Source organism: Columba livia, chromosome 9, assembly GCF_036013475.1.
Source record: "Columba livia isolate bColLiv1 breed racing homer chromosome 9, bColLiv1.pat.W.v2, whole genome shotgun sequence".
In the NCBI taxonomy this organism is placed as follows: Eukaryota; Metazoa; Chordata; class Aves; order Columbiformes; family Columbidae; genus Columba; species Columba livia.
In genome coordinates this window covers 40,967-66,557 of record NC_088610.1, presented here as the reverse complement: position 1 = coordinate 66,557, position 25,591 = coordinate 40,967, and the positions used below count along the sequence as shown (strand labels likewise).

General features: G+C 46.8%; 1 protein-coding gene and 1 long non-coding RNA gene across 12 annotated transcripts in view; one reads left to right on the top strand and one right to left on the bottom strand.

Moving 5' to 3' along the window:
• Window positions 1-5,543: 5,543 nt before the first annotated feature.
• On the bottom strand, window positions 5,544-8,464 carry LOC135580207 (uncharacterized). Its single transcript, XR_010474518.1, has 2 exons — window positions 7,649-8,464; window positions 5,544-6,554 (listed from the first exon to the last, which is right to left on the bottom strand). It is a non-coding gene; the product is annotated as an uncharacterized LOC135580207 (long non-coding RNA).
• Window positions 8,465-10,149: 1,685 nt separating this feature from the next.
• The window catches only part of MSH4 (mutS homolog 4), a 28,787-nt gene continuing 13,345 nt past the window's right edge, over window positions 10,150-25,591 (top strand). For 4 of the 11 annotated variants that reach the window (XR_010474517.1, XM_065073274.1, XM_065073280.1 and 1 more), the window contains exons 1-8: window positions 10,151-10,431; window positions 12,289-12,453; window positions 15,334-15,497; window positions 16,575-16,685; window positions 17,546-17,661; window positions 18,292-18,465; window positions 19,813-19,985; window positions 20,757-20,824. Coding sequence is in view for 10 of the 11 variants with exons in the window: in XM_065073274.1 (XP_064929346.1) it covers window positions 10,197-10,431; window positions 12,289-12,453; window positions 15,334-15,497; window positions 16,575-16,685; window positions 17,546-17,661; window positions 18,292-18,465; window positions 19,813-19,985; window positions 20,757-20,824 (1,206 nt within the window). In the remaining variant the exon portion in view is untranslated. Of the gene's footprint in view, window positions 10,432-12,288; window positions 12,454-13,194; window positions 13,314-15,333; window positions 15,498-16,574; window positions 16,686-17,545; window positions 17,662-18,291; window positions 18,466-19,812; window positions 19,986-20,756; window positions 20,825-25,591 lie in introns of those variants that run through there. The other 7 variants (XM_065073275.1, XM_065073273.1, XM_065073272.1 and 4 more) reach the window with 5 other exon arrangements.

Here is a 25,591-nt window from a genome sequence, read left to right as displayed (position 1 = left end):
TGTATTCCTCGGGTTTACAGTTATTTAAGTTGCATGTGCTATATTCAGACTGGCAAGTAGAAGACAGAAGAGGCTGCCTTAATCCTCACGGAATCTCGTGTGAGACAGAAAACAGACGACCGAGGTCTCAGTTTACCTCACGGTGCCCAGGAACATGCCCTCCTCCATCTGTGGCCAGCGCAGGTGCGGTGCCTGGGAGCGGCGTGGCAGAGGGCAGGGGAGGCCAGGGACGCGCCAGGGACACGCCGGGGTCAGGGACGCCGGGGTCAGGGACGCCGGGGTCAGGGACGCCGGGGTCAGGGACGCTGGGTCAGGGACGCCAGGCCGGGGAGCAGGACCTCGGGCAGCTGCTGGCTCCGGGGTGGCTCCCATGCGCGGTGGCTGCCGGGGAGCAGAGGTGCCTGCTGGAGCCCAGGCCCACCGGGTGCTGGGTCTGCCGGGAGGGCAGATGTGACGTGGCTGTTCCTTGTCCTGACTTTGGGGCCCGGGGGGTGCCGCTGGGTGCTGCGGGGAGGAAGGCAGCGGGAGCAGGACAGGGCTGTGGCGCTCGGGGCCCTGCCGTGGGCCAACCTGCCTGGCAGTGCCGGCCAGTGACAAGACAGTGTAAATCAGCCACTGGTTTCCAGGGACACTGCCTCTGGGTGTTGGACCATGGAGCTGAGAGGACCGAAATTATGATGTTAGTTGTCTGTAGTGGAGATGAGTCGGTGTTGGTGGTGATGCAGGTATGTTTATTGGAAATACATCTTACTCTAATCCTGTGGACTGATTCTTGCATATGGTGGCTAAAATCAGATGTATAAACAACACGTGTAACACGTTCCTGGTGTGTATCCCGCTCTGCTACACTTCCAGGGGAAGCAGAAACTTCAAAGGCTGTAGGCAAAACCTCCTCAGCTGCTTCTTACTGTTTTCTTTCTTTTACGTGCTATGGTGTGTATTGCTCAAAAATGAAGGTTCCATCAATTCTTTAAAGTTTATTGTTTACAGTTTCTTGCTCAGAGGCTATGGTTTATTACTTTATTCTCTGGGACTCTGTATCTATCAATCAGGGCATGTGGTTTACTTATTTACTGATCAGGACATAAGATTTAAAATCTAATGCTATCTATAAATTGCAAGGCACCAACAATCATTTGGGTTCCAAGATATGTAGTTTAACACTTAAAGTTCAGGGTTTACAGCTTATTGTTAAATGATAAGGTCCAAATGCCTAGATAATAAATTGTAAGCCCTGAACCCTAAACAGTGGGCTGGTTTGGGGGGTTCGTATCTTGGCCCTGGTGCCAGCCAGCATTCTGCTCTGTGGTCTGAGCAGGAGGTAACCAGACAAGTGTTTGAAGAAGCAGATCTGCTTACGCATGCCCGAACTGCAGGAGGGGTGACATGGCGACGCCGAAAGTGCGGACATGGCAACCTCCTGAAAGGTTAACCTGCAGTGACTGCTGAGTCTGGTTTCTTTCTTGCAGCACACCCAAATGTTGTGGTAGTCTTCAAAATGGGGGTGGAGGCACAGATTCGGGTTTGTTTGTCCACTAAATTTGGGTTCTTGTGCTTTTCTGCAGGGCTTTCGGTTTTGCCTTCCTTTATGCTTTTACAGGACGATGCCTTTTACAATGTGTGTCAGTAAGCGGCAAATCACAAATTGTTGCCACAGCGGATCCCGGGGCAGTGGGGTGAAGCTGGAGCGTGCGCGCGGGCCGTGGGCAGCGCGGGCCGTGGGCAGCGCGGGCACATCGCGCCCGGCCGGGCTCCGCGGGCTTTCCTGCAGGGGGAAAAGTTTTGTCTCCCCGTCCCCCGTGACGACCTCTCTGCGCATGCGCGATGCCGCCGCCGCGCGCACAGCCCGGCAGCTGGCGGCACGCATGCGCAGTGCCCGCGCCCCCGCTCCGCCCTCGGTTGATCCCGGTGCGCTGCCGCCCGCCTTCCCAGACACGCGCGCGGCTCCGCTTCCTCCCGGGCGCTGCCGTGGAGCTCAAGTCCCGGCTGCGCGAGGCTGGTGTACGCATGTGCGGCACGGCCGCAGCGCTCACCGGCCGGCCGCGTCTCCCGGCGCAGTGCCCCGGCGCAGTGCTCCAGCCCGCCTCCTCACGCATGCGCGGTGTCGCCGGCTGAGCAGAACGGGTGCTGCGGCTGCCGCGTGCTCAGTGCTGCCCTCGCTCGGCCGTTGCCAGTAGCGCAGCGCCGCTGCCCTCAGCACAGCCCGGGGCTGAGGCTCGCCGCGCTCCGCAAGTATCTGGCTGTGTTCACCGCTCCTTCCTGCCGCTCAGCTCGGCAACAGACTGTCGGCTTCTCGGTGCTCCGCTCTGCGGTGGGACGGGCCGGCCCGGAGCGGCTCCGCGGCGCGACAGCAGCTTCCCCCACTCGCTGACACGGCGCGGCGCCGCGGCCCCAGTGCGCGTGTGCGAGCCAGCGGCGGCGGCAGCGCGGCCCGTCTTTCGGTACCGGGAGCGGTGCGGCACCGTGCCGACGGCACTGCTCGCCGCCTCTGCCTGGTCTGCCCCTGCCTGCAGTGCTGGAGCTGCAGCCACCGGGAGGGTGGCGTGCGGGCCTCGGGCTGCGACTGCTCGGAGCTGAGCCCGGGGACGGCGCTGAGGCCAGCGAAGCGAAACCCTCCCGTGGTGCGGACCTGGGAACGCCCTGTGCCGGCTGCGGGCAGAGCGCTGCGGGTCTCGGCCCCCAGGTGCACAAGGGAGACCCTGCCGGGAGCGCAGGGGGCTTTCCCTTCGAGTCCGTTGCTACCCCGCCGCAGCTGGTGCGTCCTCTGCCCCGGGGCCGGCTGGCCTGGCTGTGGCAGTCCTGCCCACCAGCTACACACTGCCTTATCAAATCAGTAACCTGAGGACTGGGGAAGGAGGAAGACAGGCTGAAGGAAGGGCAGCCCCAGACACGCTGAGGCCTTCCAGCCCCTAGGCACAGACTGAGGATGCCTGCCGAGTAATGAAGGTTTCTGCTGAGCTTCCCCGAGCCCTGCTTGCTCCGGGCAGCTGCCCCAAAGCCATGGGACTCCCCAGTCCTGTGTGTGCCAGTGAGTCACACATTGCTTGCTGTTTACCCAGCAACCCATGAGAGCACGCAGAGAGTGAGCACCCTGCTGGGGCAGAGCTCCCGCTGATGTGCAACCTGCTTGCGTGTGGTGTGACAGTCTGGAGCTGCCATCGTCCCTTGTACCCCATGGCAGCGCAGTAAACCATTTTAGCATTGCTTTCAGTGCCCGGGCAGGGTTCCCTCCTGGTGCGGCTTGAATTGTACTTGTGACACTGGCATCAAACCCAGTTTCCTGGTGGATCTATCTCTGTGCAAACCAATGTCCGCCCTTCATCAGCCTCTTTCTGCTCCTCCTCTGCCTGCGTGCAGCACAAACCCAGACCCGACTGCTTTGTGGCGTGCTGTTCTGTCACTAGGAGTTTCTAGCGAGGTCTGTTTGACTTGGGACACTTGTGTTGTCTCTCACGCAGTGTGAGGGAAGCAAAACCCTGCTTCTCTCACTTCCTTGTTTAGAGTCTTTCCTGCCAGCTGAGTCTCTTCAGTGTTCGGAGTTTTTAAAGGCTGTGGGTTCTTAACCCCTTGCTGCATGCTGCTTTCTGAGCAGTCTGGAGATGGCCTAAAGGTGGGTGCTTTTGATGTCGTGTGCCTGTGTTTTCTGTGAAAGAAGAGCTAGTGCTGTGCTAAGCAAAGCAGCACAGGCTGCGTGTGGAAGGTGGAGGACTGGAGGGGACCGTCTGGATTCCCTGCTCCGGGGTGGATGAGAGGAGCAGTTCTGGTGACAGCTCACTGAACGTGTGGCACCGATGGGCACAGTGGTGGAGGTGTCACTTTGTAGTCTGGAATCTTTGCTTTTCTTCTATTAGTTGTAGTGAATGAGGGGGTGGCTAAGTCAGCAGGGACTGCTTATTTCTCCTTTTTGTTTGACTTGTGTGCATTGTTACGCCAGGTGAGGCAGACACTTCCAGCGCTGCGGAGCCTGTGCCGCAGTTGCCCTGAGGAGAGCCATCTGCCACGGGCTGGGGATAACTGCGTGCCCGAGCAAGCCTGAGCATCTGTGGGGACTGCTGCGGCATCCTGGTGATGAAGTAGAGCCTGAGAACATGGTGAAGCAGCACAGAGGGTCAGTTGCATTTGTGGGAGCAATTCTGGGCCTTGATTTAGGATAGTTCTGGAAGGGCTGTGCAGTTGCTTGGCCTCTTGGTAACAACTGTTCTGTTTTTTGCAGGTACTGAAGCATAGTCTGGCTGTTGAAGGAGCACCACAGATTGGAGCTCTGCAGGATGTGTGGCCAGGCACTAAGGACAAGCTCTGCCTCGCAGCGTGGACACAGCGAAGTGCTGGGGCTGCATCGCAGATGGGGCGGCGGGGGGCGGCGGGGGGCTGTGCCCTGGCTGGGGATGAGACGGGCTGCGTGGCGCTCTGGGCACTGCTGGGAGGAGGGAGCGGGACGTTGTGTCGGGGAGGCTGAAGTTTGGGCATTTAGTGAGTGATGTGCAATCCTGGCAACGGGAATTTGCTTGATGTGCCAAGTGGTTGGGTACCTTGGACTACGAATGTTCATCATGTGAGTAACAGGCTGAAAAACCAGTCTGTTTTACATAATAAACAGTATCTTCCCAGCTGCAGTGTTTTACCGTTCTTCTGGTAACTCTGTGAGGCATTTCCCAGTTAGTCTTTAGAGTGGGATTTACTGGTCAGAGGCTTTTGGGATGGTGTTGGTGACTGCAGGAATGGCGTTGCCTTTTGTTACAAACACTTCTCTCTCTCAGCAGGGACCACTTCTCTTAAGGAGAGGCTGGTTGGTGATTACAGATGTTGCTGCTTCTGGAGTTCTGCCTACAGAGCTGAGAGGACCACAGATATTAAATTAATTGTCTGTAATGGACGTTTAGTGCTCATTGCATTGTGGGTAGGTTTAGTGGAAGTGCAGCTTAGTAGAGTGGATCAAGGATTCTTACATACGACCCCTTACAAAGGGCGGCTGAAACCAAACAGCAATTGTGAAGTGCTTGTGGTGTGCGTGCATTGCCGTTCGGCTGCCCTTCCAAAGGAGGGTGAAACTTGGAAAGTTCCGGGCAAAAGTTCCCACCTTCTTTTTATTTTTCTCTTTACTGTTTTCCTACTCACATACTGTTTGGCATTTCTTGCCTAAAACTGAGCGCTCAGAGTTTTTCATTTATGGTTTATTGTTTAGAGTTTGTGATTTTCAGTGGTTTCTCACTCAGTAGTTACGGTTTGTTACTTTTTTTTTTGTGCAGCTCTGTATTTATCAGGGTTTACCGTTTACTCATTTATTGATCAGAGTGCCAGATGTAAAAATCTGATCTCATCCATAAACTTTAAATCCCCAATGACTGCTTGGGTTCCGAGAATTGTAGTTTATCACTTTAGGGCTTACTGTGTTAAATGGGGAAGTCTAAGGCCCTAAATAATAAAATACAAGCTCCAAACCCTACACAGTAGACTGTGAACCCTTCCCTGGCATTAGTAACCGTAATGCACCAGGCCTAATACTCATTGTGAATCCACTAAGAAAGGCATTCAGACTCCGTAAATTATTGATAAAAATTCCATTTATTGAAGCTAGCACTAGAAGGAAAAAGAGCATGGTATAATCTCACATTCCTTCAGATGCTGGGAACATCACATGGTGCAGAATCAGAGACCTCCAGAGGAGGCTCAGCCCGCAGTGCAGCTCTTGTCTATGGGGAGGATCTGCTGACGTCTTCAGAGCTCTTACGGGATTTTCTTGCAAGCAAATGATTCTACTCGTCCTTTTACTGTCAAACAAGAGAACGTTCACTTGAGAACATGCTGCTTCAATGTAAGATAAAAACAAATACACGTCATCACCAGTGCCAAGGAGGAATTGCCTACAGGCTCCTTTGGCACAGTAAGTCAGCTAAGTTTGTGCTGTGACCAAGCGTATGCACAGCACAACGCACACCTGAAGGCCAAGCTCTACATGCAGCGCAGCACAGCAGAGGCCTGTGCCTTCTCAGGTTAACTGTTATATCGATCACTGACTCCTCAACCGTTCACTAGTCTTCTGGTTGGGCTCACTGCAGTGACCGTCCCCATGGCCCCCAGCGTTCCCCTCTGCGCACTCAGGCCCGAGGTCTGGGTTTGATGCCTGACGCGCTGCCACTGCTGCGGGACAAGCTGAGAGCTGCCCGAGTTTCCTGCAGGGCCCCAGTCTGGGTGTGGGGCAGAAGCGCAGGCAGGTGAGATCAGAGTTGTTCTTTGATCAACAGAACTGACTCCTGTCCTTGAAGGAAAAAGCAGGCTGACAGTTGCACCTCTTGTCAAACCTCATGAGGTTTGTGTCAGTGAATGGCTGTGGCTGGTTCTTTACTTTTTAATGTCACTCTCTGGAACTGCACGCTTTCAGCTTTACCGACCGACCCAGCAGCAGCAGCAGCAGCAGCAGCAGCAGCAGCAGCAGCAGCAGCGGCGGCGTCGGCGTCGCGAGGGCCGGAGCTGTGGTGGCAGATGTGTGAGTGCAGATCCTGCTGGTGGCACGAGCCTGTCCCGCAGCCTCGCTGGGGTTGTCTCCTGCGCTGGTGCTGGAGGAAAGGGGCGAGACGCTCTCTAGCATCAGCAGGAGCGTTTCCTTGTCGACCAAGAGTGTCCAAAGTGGTGTCGGTTTGTCTTAATGCCGTCTGGCATTGCTCCAGTCGCTCTGGTTTTTCAAGGATGCCTCACGTTTCGAGGCAGCCTGTTTCCCTGGAATCCTCCGCTAGCTCAGCTGCTCTCCTGTCCCTTCTTCTGACTAATTCCTCTGCTTTCTCCTGCGCTATTTTTTTCAGACACTGAACTCTAATGTGGAATTCCTGTGTTTCAGAGGGGGAGCTGTGAACACCTGATGCTCAGCAGAGCCCCCAGCCCAGGTGGGGGAGCAGCGCCAGAGCGGGAGACGCGGCGCCGTCCTCCGTCCCCAGCGTGCCGGGGGGCGGCTGCCGGCCTGTGGGCCGGGGGCTGCGGCTGTTTGGGGTGCTGCCACCGCTTTGTTTTCCTAAGGGAGTCCCCCCACTTTTTGGGGGTTGTGGTATGTGCACGTGTAAATGACACTATGAGAGTAAGGAGCTGCCTGTCAGGGCTGTGTGTTGCGTGATGGTGTCACTCGCGGCACCCCAGCGTGAGCAGGGGCTGGCGATGCGGGGCGGGGAGCAGGTGAGTGGGGGATGTGATGTGAGGGTCCCCCTGAAAAAAGTGGATGTCGATGTGGGGACCCTGATTTTTCCCACCGTGATTTGGTCCCAGGTGCGTTGTCCCGGGTGAGTCGTCTGCTGCGGATGGACCCCCCCCTGCTGCGTGTCACCCCTGCACACCCCGTGCAACTTTCTACTTGCACAGCCTTCCCCGTGTCTCTGCCCCTCCCCAAACGGTTTCCCTCCAAACGTGCCCCACACGTGTTCTTTCCCTGTGAGGACCCCCCCCAAGCCTATGCTGTCCACTCGCGTGTCCCCACTCCCTCCTCTCTTCCCTCCAGCCCCCGCATTCCGCACTGCACCCCCCCATAGCCCCTCTGCCTGCGGACCCCGGGGCATCTGCACCCCCCCCAAAGCGCCTCTTGTTTCCCCCTCCCACTCTCTCCTTCCCACCCCCTCGCGTGTCTGCAGCCCAGCCCACGGCAGCTGTTTTCCCTGGGAATTCGTACTTTGCAATTGTTCCCATTTCTGTCCCTCCTCGGGGTTTCTGCTTCAGCCATTTCGGTTTTTTTTTCCGGTGCTGCCGCCTGGTGGCCGGTTTCGGTACTGCAGCCACGGCTTCGCGCATGCGCAGTGATGCTCCTCGACCGGGGCGCTGCTGCCCCCCCCAAGGGCGGGGACATGCAAATGAGAAGAGCAGCGGCCGCCCGGGCTGCCGGGAAAAGAAACAGAGAAGAAACAGGAAAAGAAAAGGAATAGAAATGGAAATAGAACATAAATAGAAATAAATGGGGCCGAATAGAAAGAGAACAGAACAAAAAGCCGCATCGAATATGCAAATCTGACGTGGCGAGGGGGAGGGCGCTGTGGGGGTGCTGCGGCCGGTCAGGACCGTCGGGTTCTGCGCGTGTGTGATCGGGAGCGTGCCCCCACGCGAGGCGCAGGCTCTGTCCCGGCCCGCGTGGGGCCGTTGCACCCGCGCGCTCAGCTGCCCCTTTCTTGACAGTGCGGCACAAGAGAAAGAAGAAGAAAACACACAACAAAAGACAGGACAAGAACTCGTGCCCAAGAACCAAGTTGCCTCGGGTTCGGCAGCGGTGACCATGTGTGCAGAGAAGGCTAATTCAGATGCAGAGCGGGCTGATGAGATGCTTGCATGTTGCCTGTCTGGCTATGCGTCTTTTGGGGTCTTTTGCCTTGTCCCCCACGCCCCCCCACTCACGGCAGAGCAGCGATCCCAGTGCCTGTGTAACAGCTGAGCCTGAACTTATGAACCCACGTGGAGATCAAAACCCCACCCCGAGTTTGACTTCATAGCTGCTGGAGAGTGGTGAGCTGGGCTTTGGTTTTACAGAAGTTCAGGAAGGTCGGTGATTTTTAGCCCTCTTCTGGAAGACCGTCATATCCGAACAGCCCTCGTTGTTGAATGCAGCTGGGCGGGTTTAGGCTCCGTAAGTCCGCTGCGAGGGCTGCAGCCTCTGCGGTGCTGCGGGGAGGCGAGCGTGCGCGGGTACTGCGGCGCGCCGCTGCGTGACGGCGCAGGCGCGCGTCCCGGGAAGCGGTTACCCTGCCGATAGAATGGGCCCAGGCAGGATCTCTCAGCAAAGCGTTTTGTATTAGCGATTTTGCTAGACCAGGTGTTGTACGTAAACTTAGACACACAGAATATGGCAAAAAGCTCCCGCTTATATCTCCCCCCCTCTTCCCCAATCTCAGCTGCAAATTCCCGTCCCTGTTCCCCACTGGTTGGGTACTGCAGGGTTTACAGTCTGCCCGGCACCTGCCTCGGTTTACCAGAGTGGAAGAGTTTCTACCGACATACACCAAATATGGTAGCAAACACAAATTTTGCACGAAGTTAACCTAGATGACACCACTTGGGGATTTGAAAAAAATCTGGAAGACAACTTCATGGCTACCAAACTTAAATTGGTATAAAGTCTATTTGCAATCGCGATACACGTTATTGTAATTTACATTCTAGCCTGCCTTACAATTCACTGTTTTAGGTGGTACAGTGATATCTGTTTCCATCTCCAATACAGAAATTATAGAAACTAAAAATTACAAGACATGTTCTATAAGAACAAGTCTCAAAAAAAAGAGGGGGTTTGATAAGAAGAACAAAAATCTTATAGAAAGCCCTAGGCCAAATGTGGCGAGACGAGGCCTCACGTAACAGAAACCTGACAGAGAAACAATAGCTCTGTAGAGACCGGGCAGGAGACGGAGCGGGATGTCCTTGGCTTGCAAGCCGGGAAAGTGGAATGTTCACTAAATGGAGAAGGAGCTACTGGACTTTTGCTGAGTAGCAGTGCAGAACGGCAACAGGTGTGCTCAAGAAATTAGGTCAAGCAACTGACACTGGGGGGACACCAAGTTGCAAAGACCCTGGGGATCACGAGAGACCCCTGATGAAGACTCTGGAATACCAAAGATGGACTGCCAGCAAAGGGTGGGGTTATGAAAATCAATTATGTTTAATGCATTAACTCAGCAGTAGAAACAAGAATACGAAGAAGTGCGAATCACGCGTACGCTGGATTAGAGGAGTGATCCTCTGAGCGTGCGGCACGCTGTAATGGAAGTGCTGCTTGTTAACGCTTTCAAAACTGTGTTAGAGTCTTTTTGCAGAGTTTTTGGTATCAATTGGGATCTTTTGGTATCTAAACTCTTGAGCAGGGGGGAAACATCGGTGTAGTTTCTGCTAAAAGCCTTTGAGTGTTGAAGAATGGATGTGGGACAAGTCACGTTCAGATGCTTTGTTCCCGTTTGAGAGAGCACAGCCGGACGTTTCTCTCCGCGTCCCCGTCTGCGATGCCGTGTTTGTGCGGAACGCGCCGCTGCGCGGCCCCGCTCCGCCGTTCGGTCCCGGCCGGGTTTTCTCTTCAAACCCTCACGGGGGGCGGGGCCTCGCCCGCGCGCGGAGCAGCCGCCGTTCCCGCGCCGTCGCGCGGGCCCGGGCCGTCGCGGTGCGGCTGTGACGCTGCGCGTGCGCGGGGCCGCCGTGTCGCGAGGGCGGTGCCGCGCGCCGTGCCCGCGCTGGGCGGGGCGGCCATGGCGGAGGGAGGAGGAGCGGCCGGCTCGGCGTCCAGCGCGGGCCGGGGCTGCTCCACGTCGGGGCTGAGCGGGCGGGCGGAGCGGACGCCCCGCTACACCCTGGGGCTGCTGCAGACGCCGCGCAGCACGGGGGGCAGCACCGGCGGCTCCTCTAGCGGCGGGGCCGGGCCGGGCAGCTCCAGCGGGGGAGGCCTCGCTGCCGGCGGGAAGCCTCCGGTTCCCGGCAGAGGAGGTGAGGCGGCGGCGCTGCCGTTTCCCTGCGGGGCTTTACCCTTTTTTTACGCACTTGCCCTCTCTGCTGGTCGGTTCCAAGCGCCGGCACAGGCGGTGCCGCAGCGGGAGGGGCAGCAGCGGCTCTGCGGTCAAAGGCGCTTTCTCTTCGGCTGTGTGACAATGGGAGTCGTTGCTCGCGCTTCGTTTCCTCAACCTTTATTATTTTCCCTACTAAGCTTTTAGATCGCAGTATCCGAGTTTCCTGCGGGGGTCAATAAACTGGTTTCTACTGCAGCAGGGTATTTGCTTTACTAGAGACGTGAACCACGTTCAGCTGGTTATGGATTTTGGTGTTGTGGTTGTTTTTTGGCTGGCTGTTTTGGAGGTGTTGGGTTTTCTCGGCTTGCCCTTTGCAGTGGCTTCCAGGGCCGTTATCCGGGACGTGTTGAGGCGTTGTGACCCCGCAGCTGCAGGCGCCGCCCTGTGCGTGCAGCTGCTCCGCGAGTTCGAGACCCCTCAGCGGCTCCTGTGCCCGAGCGGGGCTCCAGCCCGCTCGGCAGAACTGGGCCTGCTCGCGAAGCCTGGCTCGTCAGGCAGGGAAAAATGGCTCAAATTGTACTTTTTTCAGTGGAACAACTATAAAAATAATTAGAAATTCTTCTAACACTTGTTGAAATGCATTCTGAGGTACCTACCATTAGGCATAAGTTGAGAACAGGTAACGTGCTCTCGGGTAATGTGCATGATCAGTCAGGAATCCTACAAAAAACCCAAACAAAACAAGGCAAAAAAGCCCCGTAGATTGATAATTTGAGTACAGCATAATTTACGTGTTAAATGTTGGTTTTAAAAAATATCTGCAGATGGTTTGGTTCATCTGGTGTTTTAAATTACATTTTTCACCATGTTACGCCAGATTCAGTACATTATAAAATAACGGCAAAGTCTTTTTGGCTGAACTTTGAATTGACTTATTCAAAAATCTACATGAATGCTATTTGGGTTTGTATGTGTCTCAATACCTCGAATTTTTAAAGTTTTAATCTGAAATCCTCTGTTTATTTTTTCCTTTTTAAAAAATATATATTAAAAAGCAATTATTCAACGTAGATTAAGCATGTGATATTGTTCTTAGTCAGGAGAACTGAAAATCAGTAAAATGCTATCAAATGATTTATTGAAACTAAAGAATGATCTGAGAAAAAGAGATTTTGCAGGACTTTAAAAAAATGTGGATAAGTCTTAAGACACACATATGAAAGAAACTGCAGGTAACATGTCCCAGATTGTTGTATGAGTTCTGAGAGTTGAACCCCTTCACTTCAAAGGGAGATCTTTCTACAACTGAGGTGTCTTTGGACATGATTCTTTGCTTTCTGTTATCATCCTTTTTCTGAAAAGAATGGTCAACCTAAAAAAAGAAAAAATACTGAACACGTGTATAGTTTCAGATACGGGTTTTAAAACTTGTGGGCCAATGTGGGATAGAACTGACTTACAGCATTCTTTCATGAATCTAGAATTCATTAGAACACAAAATTATGTGTTGTAAAGTACTTCAGGCCAACAACGTAAGCAAACATTTTTATTGGTGCTGCAAGTGATGCAGCATTGTGGAAAATAACCACGTGGATACAGGCTTCTTTTCAAATCACACTGATTTTTATTTCATTTTATGCTTTAGAGAGCTTTTATGGAATGACATTAAAGTTTATTGCTTGGATATAGCTATTTATAGTAAGAAAGATAAAGTTTTCTAAGCTGTTTATTTATATATTGCTTTCTGGATAAAAAATGATTAAAATATTTTTTCAGTGAAGTGATACACAATTTAATGTGTCCGTTTACAAAAGTTATTTTTTCCTCCCCTCCTCAGAATCATATTTTGGGGACAAAAGTTCTTGCGTGGAAAATACCAGCACACTGAACCTCACAAGTTGTTCTTCTGTGCGAGGCCTGAACAGCGCGCGTGTCAGAAGAGCCCCCCCCTCTTCCAGCAAGCCCGTGTGCAGGACCCACACCCCGCTCACGGGGTACTCAGGTGAGCTTAAAGCTCTTAAAGGAAATAGTAACATTACTTTATTAAGCATAATTTATTTTTGACACGGTACAGTAAGATACTGAAATATATGCAAAACATGATGTGTTTTGTACTACAGAGTGTGCCTGCCAATGAGAGGTGCACTCGTAAGGCAAAATAGTGCTTTAAACACTGAGTAGATGTTTTGGTATTGCAGCCTCTTGTCACTTCCTTTGCATTCGTGTCTCAATTAGCAGTACAGTTAGAATTCAGACTTTTTTCAAATTATGCAAAACTGGATTATTTTCTGGACATGTTGGTTTGTGTGGTGACGGAAGAGCCCAAATTTATGCACGTTTCTAATCAGGGTTTCTTTAGGCTTGTGATTCTCAAGTTTCCTGACGCAAGTTTTACGCCTTTTACGTTGGCATCCCCAGAGGTGTAGAACACTGGCTCTCCAGAGGAACACTGACGCAGCAGCTTGTTTGGTTTACGTTTGCAATGCTTCTTATGAACAAGGCTGTGTTTGTGTGTGTCTGTGTATTTGTTTGTGCTTGCTGCATTGTATGTACCGTTCCTTGATCAGTCTTTCACGGATCCGTATTGAAGGCAGCGTATCCAGAATATCATATTCTGAAGTATGTTGTTTGGTCGCTGTATTTTTTTTTTTAGTGTGACAAAATGGAGAACTAACCATCTTCCAAATAAAATGTGTGTAATTGACATATGTAATCTAAAATACCTAATATCTTCACCCTTTAGTTGCATTTAAAAGAAGAGTTACTATTGTGATCAGCTGCTACGGATGGGCCGGGGATTATTCTGAGTAGAAGATTCAGAATAACAATTACGTTATCAGCAGACCTCAGATGAAACTTTATGTGAGTGCTGTTGTTGATATCTTATGGCTGACAGAATATAGGTAGAATAAATAAAGGTTCAGACTTGGTTCTGTGCAGCATCAAAGAGGTCGCTCAGGTGGTAGCCAGTTGCAATTCAAACAGCCTTTTAAATTCTGCTCTGATTCTGATGTTGCTCTTCCAGATTCCTGGTAGGATTAGTTTTGATTCTTGGAGTACAAATGGAGTTTACTCAGAAGAAAATGTCAGGTTTGGTGTATTCTGCATTCTCTGCAGGATTGTTCTGTTATTTCATTGCTCTTATTTCATTGCTTTTTGAGAGCAAATTCTGTAAAGAACAAGGTAAGGTAGGTGTGGAAAAGCATGTAAATAATCACTACGAAGCAAGTGGAGTTCATTGGTATTTAGGTGTCTGTGCTATCAAAATCCAATACTGTTCAGATGTTTTATGGAAGTTTAAATGGGGCATTCCTTATCTGTGCAAGTGTTTTTCATACTTTGAGTACTTTAGTCTTAATGGTTCAGCTGAAAGTTAAAATTTACGTCATGAGGGCTGTTTCCAGTTTGAGAAGTTACACCAATATGTATCCGGTAGCTGTTTTTCATAGTGCGTTAATATCATGTCAGTATTGCTCAGAAAGCTACATGTTTGCTGACTTGAATAGCACAGTCTCACAATCTTTGGTTGCAGATTTCCAAACAAAATGTCATTAGTAGCTTCTCCAATAGAATTTGGAGGAATGTCACACCATTTTGCAAACATAAAACAAAAATCAGCTGAGATACTAAAAGAAGCACTGTCTACGTATTTTCGGTCTTCCATAGATGAAAAGAAGTCTGGTACACTGAATTAAAATGCATCACCCCATGAGTGAAGTGTCACACTTGGCAGCACTGTAACTCAGCGCTCAGCAGTGTTCTGGAGCTGTGCAGCGTCCTGTGGCGCAGGGCTCCGGCGCCGCGGGTCCAGATGTTGTTCACAGAGCTGTGGGGCCGGACCCCGGGGGAGCTGGGGAGGAGTAGGGGGATCAGCACCCTGTCCAACTGCTTATCCCTGGTTCTGATGGCAGACCCCCATCTCTGCGCCCGTCCTCACTGCTCACAGCTCAGTTCTGACGGCAGACCCCCATCTCTGCGCCCGTCCTCACTGCTCACAGCTCAGTTCTGACTGCAGACCCCCATCTCTGCGCCCGTCCTCACTGCTCACAGCTCAGTTCTGACGGCAGACCCCCATCTCTGCGCCCGTCCTCACTGCTCACAGCTCAGTTCTGACGGCAGACCCCCATCTCTGCGCCCGTCCTCACTGCTCAGGTGTGAGCACTGACACAGCCGTGCTGCAGGGCAGTTGGTCACTTGGTGCTGTTTAGAGTTCAGTGCTGTGTGGAGTCCTGTGGGAGGAGTGAGATGAAGGAATCCATCGAAATCTGTCTTCAGTCAGCTATTACTGCAATAAACCACAGCTGAACCACAAACTAGCCCCATTTTTGAGACGACCTATTTGAATCTGAAGGAGAAGAGATTAGGAAAAACAGATGAAACATGTATATATAAAAAAGACCTTTGTTTCCCCTGAGTTGACGAGATCTAAGCCACCTCAATCAGAGTTCTACTTTTAGTGTAATATTGACTTGCAGTATCTCTCTGCAATTAATACACCTGATTTTAATTAGTGGTAATAGCTATGCATTGTTTTGAATTTCAAATGGAAAATGTTTAATAACAGCATGCCTTTTGGCACATACTAAGCATCTTTTTGTTTAGTGCAGCCATGGTGGCTCAGAAATTGTATTTTATCTTGCTGCGGAAATGTTATTAGTTCTGACACGTAGGAGTATGATGTTCGTACTTTGGAAAGCGTGCCTTGTCTGTAGGGTGTGAGCAGTGAGGAGTTCGGCAGCCAGGATTTCAGATTTCTATCAAAGTTTGGTAAATTGAAGGGGCTTTCCACGGATGTCGGAATGTAAACACGTTTCCCTTGGGATGTCGAAGTGTGATTCTGAGTGTAAAGAGGCTGGTAACCGAGTTCTCACCTGTTTCACAGTGACGTCCTCGTCGGCGACCTCTGCCCACGCTGCCGCGTCGGTGATCGCAGCGGTGGTGGAAGGAAGAGGCCTTGCCAGGGGTGAGGTGGGAATGGCCAGTATCGACCTAAAAAATCCCGAGATGATATTATCACAATTTGCAGATAATACAACTTATGCCAAGGTATTGTTGCATGCTTACTTGCTGTGTCCCTTACAGGCTAATTATTGTGACTTTCTTTCTTACAGTGATTATGACTAATTTTTAGTTTGTAGAAGAATTTTCTCAAAGTTGAGGTAACGAGTTCTAGAAAATGTGCAATGTTGGAAGGACTGCTATTTTATTTACTGTGCCTCAGATAAAGAGGAAAGAATGTTTTGCCAAAGAAAAATAGCCTTTCTGCACAACGCCCATGTTTTGCTAGTGAGTGATATCAAGATTATAGCATGTTCTTGCGCACCCTTTTAGTTTTGAATATTCTGTAAATTAATTCAGTGAAGTTCTCTTGTATTCTCTGAGTTCCTCATGGTTTGCTTTAACTCTGATGCCTCTGAAGAAAACTTCCTGGTGATTATCAAATATGTCAGGCAGCAACAGCTCTACCTCCCACACCCCCGGTACTCTTAGATGATTTATTTTGTGTATTTTTTATACTTGTTCACCTTTACATTCTTATCTGTCCCTGCTTTCAAATGTTAATTTCTAAGCACTTAAAATATAGTCTGTTTTGTCATGTTTCTCCCTTGAAAATTTGCGCATGGTGATATAAAAGAATGTAAATGCAGAATGATGTTTGCCCTTTCTTGTACAGTAGACGAATAGAAAACTATATAGTGCACTTTAAATCCCTACAGCAGGTGTATCTAACATAATCAAAGCAAGGCTGGCTTAAATATGCACATTTTGAGCCATATTGAAAAAGGTGAGCTGAGATAAGTGTTATCAGGGGAGGTTAGAACAAAGTCTAAAAGAAGTCTCAGTCAAAAGATTATTAATACTCAGATCTGTTGCATTTCTTCATCTCCCAGAGCACCATTAACTTCTTGGCTGCAGTGTCTTGAAAAGTCCTTCTCCCATCATAGCCATGGAATATAGTTTTGGATGTTTCTCTTGCTTCAATGACAAGCATGTTTGTGTTTAAATCCGAATCTATGTGTATCTGTAGATTGTATAATTCTTTATTGCTGGTTCATTATAATGTAAAAATATTTTCGGCTATGTATGGATTTTTATTGAATTATTTTGAATTATTTTGTTCAGGTTATTACTAAACTCAAGATATTAACACCGTTAGAAATAATAATGTCAAACACTGCTTGTGATACAGGAAACACAACAAAGTTGTTCAGTCTGATAACAGAACATTTCAAGGTAAGCTCTTAAATTTCATTCCATAATTTGGAGTTCTTGTTGATCACTTTTATATGATTGTTGTCTTGGGAATTTACTCAACTTCTAAAACCTTAAATGCAGTCAGTTTTTGTGTTTTCTATTATATTCAGTCCTAATTTTACCATGGTAATGAATAATTTAAATGCATCTCCAACACTGCTAGTTCTAATTCTGATAGATGTATCACAAAATAGGAAAAGAGCACTGGCAGGGTAAAAGAGGGTGAGATGAACTAGTATATGTAATTTATGAGTATTAAAGCCTCAGAACTTGTAAAAGACTGTATTAATTACTGCTCAAATTGTTTCCACTTCTGTACTGCTGGTGGCTTCTTCATGAGCCATCTTCTACTTCCTGACCTCTCCTTTTATTTGCATTAATCACTGGTGTATCACACACAATCAGTGACGTTGACTTATTGTCTTTATGCCTTATTTACCATTGAAGGTTTGATAACAGTCCCCGGGCTTAAGCCTTGCCAAGGGAAAACGACAGTTTGATTGTGGACATTGCTGCTAGCATGAAAATAACTATTCCCAAAAAGTCATTTATTTTAACGAAATCCCGGTTAAATTCAAAATGTGGAATAGCTAGTACTTGAGACGAGAAGCAATATCCAAGAGAAAGCCTACGTACAGTCTCAAAGCGGTAGCATGAGCCTTTTTTATGTACTCGCTACCAGAGAGCGGGAAAGATGAGTGGACAACAGTGCTAATCAGCTGGAATGAACGCTCCTGCACAGTGCCCAGTCGCACACATAGTTAGAAACATAGAGAAGTCTTTCTGAAATATTCTCTGTAACTTTTTAAACAATTTGCTTTCCCCATCCTTCTTCACAGAATGTGACTTTTACAACTGTCCAAAGGAAATACTTCAATGAAACAAAAGGTTTGGAATACATAGAACAATTGTGTGCGTCTGAATTCAGCACCATTTTCATGGAGGTTCAATCAAAGTATGTTTAAACAAAGCAAAAGCATACTGTGCCCAGATAAGTTTTTAACAGCTTTTTACATACATGCACAAGTCTGTGGCTTGTTGCAAAGGTTAGAAAGTCATAAAAGAGCTGTTCTTTCATTTTGCCATCTAGTGTTCCTGATACAGCTAGGAACTTAAACAAAAAGCCCATTACAAATTAATGTTTTAAATGTGTGTGTTTGTTTGTTTGTTTTGGTTTTTTGTTTGTTTTCACAGCTTTCCACTTTCTCCTTTTCATTCTTTCTTCGAACAGCTGTGATTGCCTTTCTTTCTGGCCTCAGGAAATGTTTTCCTTGTACCAGAAGTTTCAAGTGGTGATACTTGTGGCCTGGGTGTTCAGGTCACATGTAACTACTGAAATCTGTATGTTCGCAATACCAGCTGCGCAGTGTGGAGTGCACAGACTCATTCATGAATACTCAATTTACATGCATCCATGTGTACTATACGTGGGGCAGAGCACACCTGAAGCACGCTGCTGTTTCAGTGCCGTCAGTCCCGTAGTTGTCAAGCAGAAGTGCGAATGTGGTTTCTGTAGTTCACCACTTGGCTTTGAAGTATTTAAGAAGCACTCTCCAACATTCATTAAAGATTGTTTCTTTTCAAGGTACTACTGTCTTGCAGCTGCTGCAGCTTTGCTAAAATATGTTGAATTTATTCAAAATTCAGTTTATGCTCCCAAATCACTCAAGGTGCGTTTCCAGGGGAGTGAGAAAACAGCTATGATAGATTCGGCATCAGCGCAAAATCTTGAACTAGTAATTAACAACAGAGATTCTCGGTAAGAGTATTTAAGTTTACAGATTACACTGTTATAAAGCTGTATTTCGCCAAGTTTCCTTGATGTTTCCATCAAAGAGCTGACCCTTATATTTAATTCTGTAGCACGGAACTTAAATACCATTCAGAGCAGTTAAAAAAAAATTTGGACAGAGAAATGCATTACATTTCAGCACAGAATTTCTAGCATAGGAAATCCCAGAAGTGAATTGAGGGAAGAGATGATACATAGTCATCTTTACATTGATGTCTATATTTTATTCTAACTTATAAATTATATCGATGCAAAATTTCACAGATTATGAAATGCCAGAGGCAACCTTTCCACAAGAACTTGCTTATGTTGAATTAAAATGCCTAGGTTTTATTGATTTTACACAACATAAATACTCCTGACTTGAAAGGTTGTTTCATTTTAATTTAGCTCTACACAACAGCGGCAAACAAAGTAATTTCCATAGAGATGGTCCGGTGCGATGTGATACTAGATTGCAGGGTCGCTCTCCACGAGAACGGTGCCCGGCGCCTCCTGCACCGGGGCTGGTACTTGGATCCCATTTCTCCCTGTACAAGTTCCGTTTCAGTCAATGCATTTTTGTGGCCCCAGTGTTTTCAGTTACCCTCTTTCAGCTCAGTGACGCTGAAGGTTTCAAGTTTCTGAAACTGTTCAGGTATGTTCTAGATGTAAAGATTACAGGCTGTTTATTTTAAACAGATAAAATCAACCCTTACGTGTGAGAGCCTGGGATGTGTAACATGCAAAAGCCATGAACGTTAAAGTAATATTTATAAATAATAAGCATGTTATTTGGCTCCTGTATTGACTCAAAGTCTGTTCTTAGCAAAAAAAAAAAAAAAATAAAAAAAAATAAAAAAAAAATCAAAGCTTATTTATGTCTTGGACTTTGAAATATTTTAAATCATTTTCAGAATTGTATTTTAATAAAAATGTTCTGATTAGTATTTGGTTTCAGATGATAATTTGTCTCCTTTTGTAGGCTTAGTTGGTTTGTTTTGAATTAGTTCAATTGAGATGAAAAATGTGAACTGCACCGTGCCAGTAGGAATGGAATACTACTACAAAAACTGAGGAAAATACTGAGTGTAAATGTATTTCTGCATTTTGGAAAATTATATAATGAGGGCTAATATTATATGAAATTACGTCAAACTACCTGACTTTCTCAACTGCTGTAGTTCATATAACATACACAGTAAACAGGAAGGTGCTAAGCCTCCCTAAAGCACGCCTCAAGTGTGTAGGATACTCTTACCTGAAAACATAATTTGACATTTACCCTCTTTGGTTTTCTGAGTGTATTCTTCACAGCTATTTTTTTTTCCAAAGGAATGGTCACACGCTTTTCGGTGTCCTGAATTACACTAAAACTGCAGGTGGAAGTCGAAGGCTTAGATCCAATATCCTGGAGCCACCAGTTGATGCCGAAACAATTAACATGAGGCTGGACTGTGTTCAGGAATTACTCCAGGATGAGGAGCTCTTTTTTGGTCTTCAAGCAGGTAGTGATTTATCTTTAATACATATTATATTTATTTTTAAACATTTTTTCTAATATGTGAAAGTATGCAATGTGACTCAATATGTTTGATTTTTTTTTTTTAAATGATTTGTCAGGTGACACATAATGAAAGTAATCTTGATTATAACAGTGGTGTTTTTCTCAAGTATTTTGCTAAGAAAAGTGAATTCCGCAGATAAAATGGGTAGAAATCAGCCAATACCTTTTTCAAAGAATTGGAGTTTGTCTCTACCTCTGTGACTAGATACGTGCTATGTTGGAAGTATATGAGAATACGTAATGTATACTCTAAAAACAAATGCATCATTGATGTTGTACTTGTTGTGTATGGATATTTTTTCCTGTTGCTTCATAAAACATAGCGGTTGAAACAAACAAAAAAAACCAACAGCAAACCAAAACCAATAGCAGAGTATGAGTCAGTCCACCTGAAGCTGGATCATGTAATCTTAATCTTTATCACAAGAGACATATGATTCAATCAGGCTAAAAGAATATTGCTGAATTCATATGTGTCCACCTGTAAAATAATCACTACATGCTACAGTACAGTCTGTATAGTTATGACAACATAATTTAGATAGCAGCAATTTTTAACCTGTTTTTTCCCCTGGTAAATAATTTGTGAAGATAGAATGAAAGAAAAAGAAAGAAAGAAAAGAAAGTTTCACTAAGTAATTGTATGCATTAAAAAAGTAGATTTTTTTACAATATCGATTCAATTTCTGATCTGAGTACTTTTGTTTCACAGTTATCTCGAAATTCCTGGATACAGAACAACTACTTTCTGTTTTGGTACAAATTCCAAAGCAGGATACGGTATGTTTCGAAATGCACCTTAGATGAGCAGTTACCTGGCTATATATAAATGTGGTACCGATGCATGATATGGTAGGAAAAAGACTGCGCCTTAAAAAGACACGGACTAATGTTATCATAGTCTGAGAGTATATCTTATTGTACAGCAGCAGGAGATTCTATAGGGGAATGGTAAAAAATCTGGGTTTGCTTCAATATCACATTTATCTTAGTTTATACAAACTGACTTAAAAAAATGTTTACTTTTTCATCACTCCCCACCTTTTATTTTTCGTAAGTGTTCATCCTGTTTGACAGTACTAGAATGAGAGAGGAGTTTTCTTCACATCAGCATAAAAGGAAAAAGTGTGTTAACAGACATTTACTCTCATATTTTTGGAGGTTAATACAATTTTTAATAGCCAAAAGAAAATTAAGCCTCTTTCCTACTAGAAATTACATATTTTTTTTAGCTTTTATTTAATACGAATCAATAGAAATCAGTCTTTATTGTCTGAAAGATCATTTTGAAAAAGGTTCTTAAGAAGCACTCTTGACCATGCTCAGCTGTGCTTATAATACTGATAAATCTGTATTTGATTACTGAGTCAGTTATGTAAACGTACAAAGTCAGAAATGAGACTTGGCTGTTAGTTTCCAACAGACAGACAATGTATGAGCTAAGTGCAGGTTTTTCATGCAGGTGAACAACACCTGACACAAAACAATACTCATCCTTGCAGAGCAGAAGCCACGCCAAGTGAGACAGGAGTGTCCCTTGTGCTGACTGAACCTCAGCTCTGAGCACAGGGGGACACAGACGGGTTAAGAATCATGTCTGGAAGCCCCTTCTGCGAGCGGTTCTCACCTGGGCACGTGCTTTTCTGCTAACCTTTGAATGCAAGGAACAGCAATGTAGTGAAGAATTGATTCCTGTGAAGTTTTCTCAGGGTCCTGTTTTAGGGATTAAAAGAGTGTCCTGCTCTTATCTGTCACCTTAAATCACACGTCTTACAAGGTGGACCAAAATGAAATGCAGGTAAAAGCCTTTATTCATAAAAGCGTGGATAGACAATAAAGCTATAAATGCTTATAACAACATAGTTTCGTTGAAGGACAAGCAATAGTTGGTGTGTTGATGTTAAGGCGTCAGCAGGAAGGCATTTTCTCCCTCAGCCGCAGGTTCAGGCTGTGAGCGCCTCGTGCCCCGTGTTGTGCCCCTGGAGCCTCAGGAGCCGGTGAGCAGGGGAGGCTCCGTCACAGAGCGCTGGGAGAGCTACCGAGTGTTCTTTGGGTTCACGTTCCTTACAACCCCCTCTTTCCTCCTCAGGATCTGTAGAGAATTTCCCCTTTGAAGTCTTCTGGGAGCTGGAGACAGATACAATCTTTGCCTTGAAAATCACTCTAATGTTTTTAACCAGGAGACGGTTGTGATTAACTGAACTAAGGTTTCTCTTCCTTCAGTGCACCCATGTGTGTTCTTAACTAGTTTGTAAACAAAAATTGCTGGAGGGTAGAAAAGCTCTCTTCCCTTCTAGTGACTATTAACGTGTTTCAAATAAAGGTCTTTTTCATCAGACCTTGCCTTGTATATTGATCTGTACGTTAACACATGCACTACAAATATCAAACCGAGATAAATACGTGCAGCTTATTACTGGATCTGGGTTGAGACCTGACACAGCAGTAACCGCTGTGAGCCTGAGGCAGCGGAACCTCAGCTTTTTTCTGCTAAGCGTATTGTGACCGTTCCATTATAAGTTGCATTTACCTGCTGGACTTGAGTAGGCTATTTCTGCCAATGCGTTGGAAGCTTCTGCTTGCCTGTGTTTGTGCTGGTGTGCCGGCATCATAGGGACTTATAACTTTTTCTTCTCACGTGCTGAGTTACCTGCTTAGTCAATGACTTGTCTAATGCCAGGTAAAGAAATCAGGTGCAGGCTCCAGCAGGATTGTAGTAAATGCAGAAAAATCTCTTTAATGACACATCAGAAAGCTGAATGTTTATTGCTCCCAGCTTTCATTGCAGAGATCTGTAACATGAAAGAAAGATCAGGTGTATGACTAAAGTTGGCTGTATGTCTTCGTGTATACGTAGGACCGTGTACACCAAACTTGTGACTGCACTGTTTTCTATTGTAACTAGCAGCGATATAGCAGAGCATATTATTCATGCAACAGACATGCTAATTCAAGTGCTGAGTTGCTTTTATTAAATGCTAGATTATCGTATTCCGTATGTTCCACTCTCCATAAAGATTTTCATTGCAAAACGTTCCCCAGCTGTCACATCCCGGTCTGAGGTGTGTGTGGGGAGGTGACTCAGATTCACAGTCCCCTTAGTTAGAAAAGAGTATATGGGATACTTAAGGACCATAAACAAAAATAACCCCCACCTTTTATTTTGCAGCTGGGCCCAATTAGCAGACAATTTGGCAGCGACAGAAAGATTTATGCTACTTAAGCCAAATTGATTAACAGTTTAATAGCAAAAGGATTTACACAGAAGAGTTTTGTGGTTTTAAGCCTTATGTTATACTACTCATAGAGGGAGAGGCAAAGAAATAGGGGTATAGGAAAGGAAAAGAGAATGAAAGGCAGAAAGCCTGTGAGGATCCGGCCCTCACGGCCCCAGCGTGGCCAGTGGACTCGCAGTCTGGGCCAGGGACACGTGGCCCCTGCGGGCCCGGCTGAGCTGCTGGGTTTGTAGTTTGGGAAGTCTGGGTGGTGACAAAAAGAGAAAAGTCCTGGGACATCTCGAAGGGTCTCAGCTTTTCCCTTTGTGCCACGCCGGGCCGACCAGCAGCCAGAGCTCCTGCCCTCCAGCACGTCCCCTCCCGTGTCAGCCCGCGGCCTTTGCCTTTTCCTGCGGCTCCTCGGCTGGTGTTGGCATGTAAATCGCTATTCCGCCCCATCTGCTGCTACTGAACACGGTGTCTGTGGCAGGATTCTTCTCAGTCTGACAATGACTCATCCACTGTGGGATGAACTGTTGCTGCCATTATGTTTGAGACGTAATTCTCTTCAGTCTCTGGCACAGGAGGCAGATGGTGCTTGTCTGAAAAGCCCCCAGTTTCAGTCACTACAAGTGTTCATGGGTCATTCAACATGAACATTCTCTCATGCTAAGGAGGACTGTCAGCTGACAATCTTGTTGAGCTGTGTTGCTTGAAAAATCATTTAATCGGTGAAGTGCTTCCTCTTATGTAATCTGCATATGTAGCAAATGAAAGATAATTGGACAAAACAAAACAATATCCTTAAAAGACCCTCTTGTCCCAATCATTCTGGCTGGGGCTCTGAGCAGCCTGATCTAGTTGAAGGTGTCCCTGCTCATTGCAAGGGGGTGGACTAGATGGCCTTTAAATGTCCCTTCCAGCTCAAACCAGTCTATGATTCTATGAAGGATCACTGGGAGCTGGATCAGCTTCCAGTGTTTGGTGGAAGTGAGGACCACCTGTTCTGGATTACTTGGTCACCCATCTTAAGAACAAATTCAATAGATTCTGTGCCTGAAGGAGTTCCAGTCACATGATAAATCGTTTCCTTTTCTCACAGGGAGAAGGTACTGGTATTTTTGGTTTAAATGAATTTCCAGGAAATACAAAAGTTAAACTAGGCCTGATCCGCTGACATGGCACTTCAATCTCTAGGACTTAAAGTCTATAGCACAAAAGCAGAGTCAGCCACTTCTATGAATCCTTATGCTTTACGTATCAGAGTGACCGTGGACAGATTAATTTGAGATGCTATAAAGGATAGGCTGCATTTTAGTTATCAACTATGGCTGTATTCATTCATCTTGTCCCTTTGAACCTAAAATGCAGCATATACAAAGATCCACTTTCAAGACCACTTCAGTTATAATTCCTGTAAGAACTGTTTTAACAAAGGTACATTTCATTACAAAGGACCGACTCTTCACATACGGCCTTATCTGTCCTTCTGATGTCCGATTCCATCCCATCATGGGTCTTAGACCCCATATTTATTTCCAGATTATGATTCTTCCGTTCACACATTCAGCATTGTTTAGTCCTGTCTTTTACAGAAGGCAACTTTATATCGGAGGCAAGATAAGGCAAGAGAGACCCTCTGCCGCAAGGGTAAGGATTTCACAGGGGTCATACAGCTGTGTTCCCGGTGAAAACTGACACTAGATTTTCTTTGGAACAAACAATGTGCTTACCTGTGTTGGTTCCTTGAAATCCTCACACAGTGGGTGTGCACTGCTGTGCAGTACAATATGCCCTGATATGAGCAGCACAGTTCTTTATGGTAAATGTTAAGGGAGCATACAAAACAAGGTAGAGTGTATGTGGTCAAAACATTTTGAAGAGCAGTCATTATTGCAAGCAATATTTTAAAAATCTTTAATGGATTTCTTTTTTCAATTACATTGGCAGATGTTTAAGGATATAAATATATTAACCAAAGCTAAGTCAGATTGGTTTATGTTGTGTTTAACAGCATATATGAAAAGGCTGTACTACTTAATTATGATGCATAATGTATTCCCTTTGAGAGAGCCTACAAGCTACTGTAGAGTTTTTAGAGCTACGCATATGCAGAAGGTCAAAAGCCATTTCCACGGCTTGGGTTAGCAGAGTGTTCTCAGAGTCAGTCGTCAGTGCGGACACAGGGAAACGTGAGCTACTGATGGGCAAACTATCAGAGTAAGCAATGTAAAATTTAGGTAGTTTTTTAATGCAATCACGTATCAAGTTGTCAAAGTGAGCTTATAAAGTATTTTAGCAATTTTCATTAAAAGTATGAGCCTGTTACAGT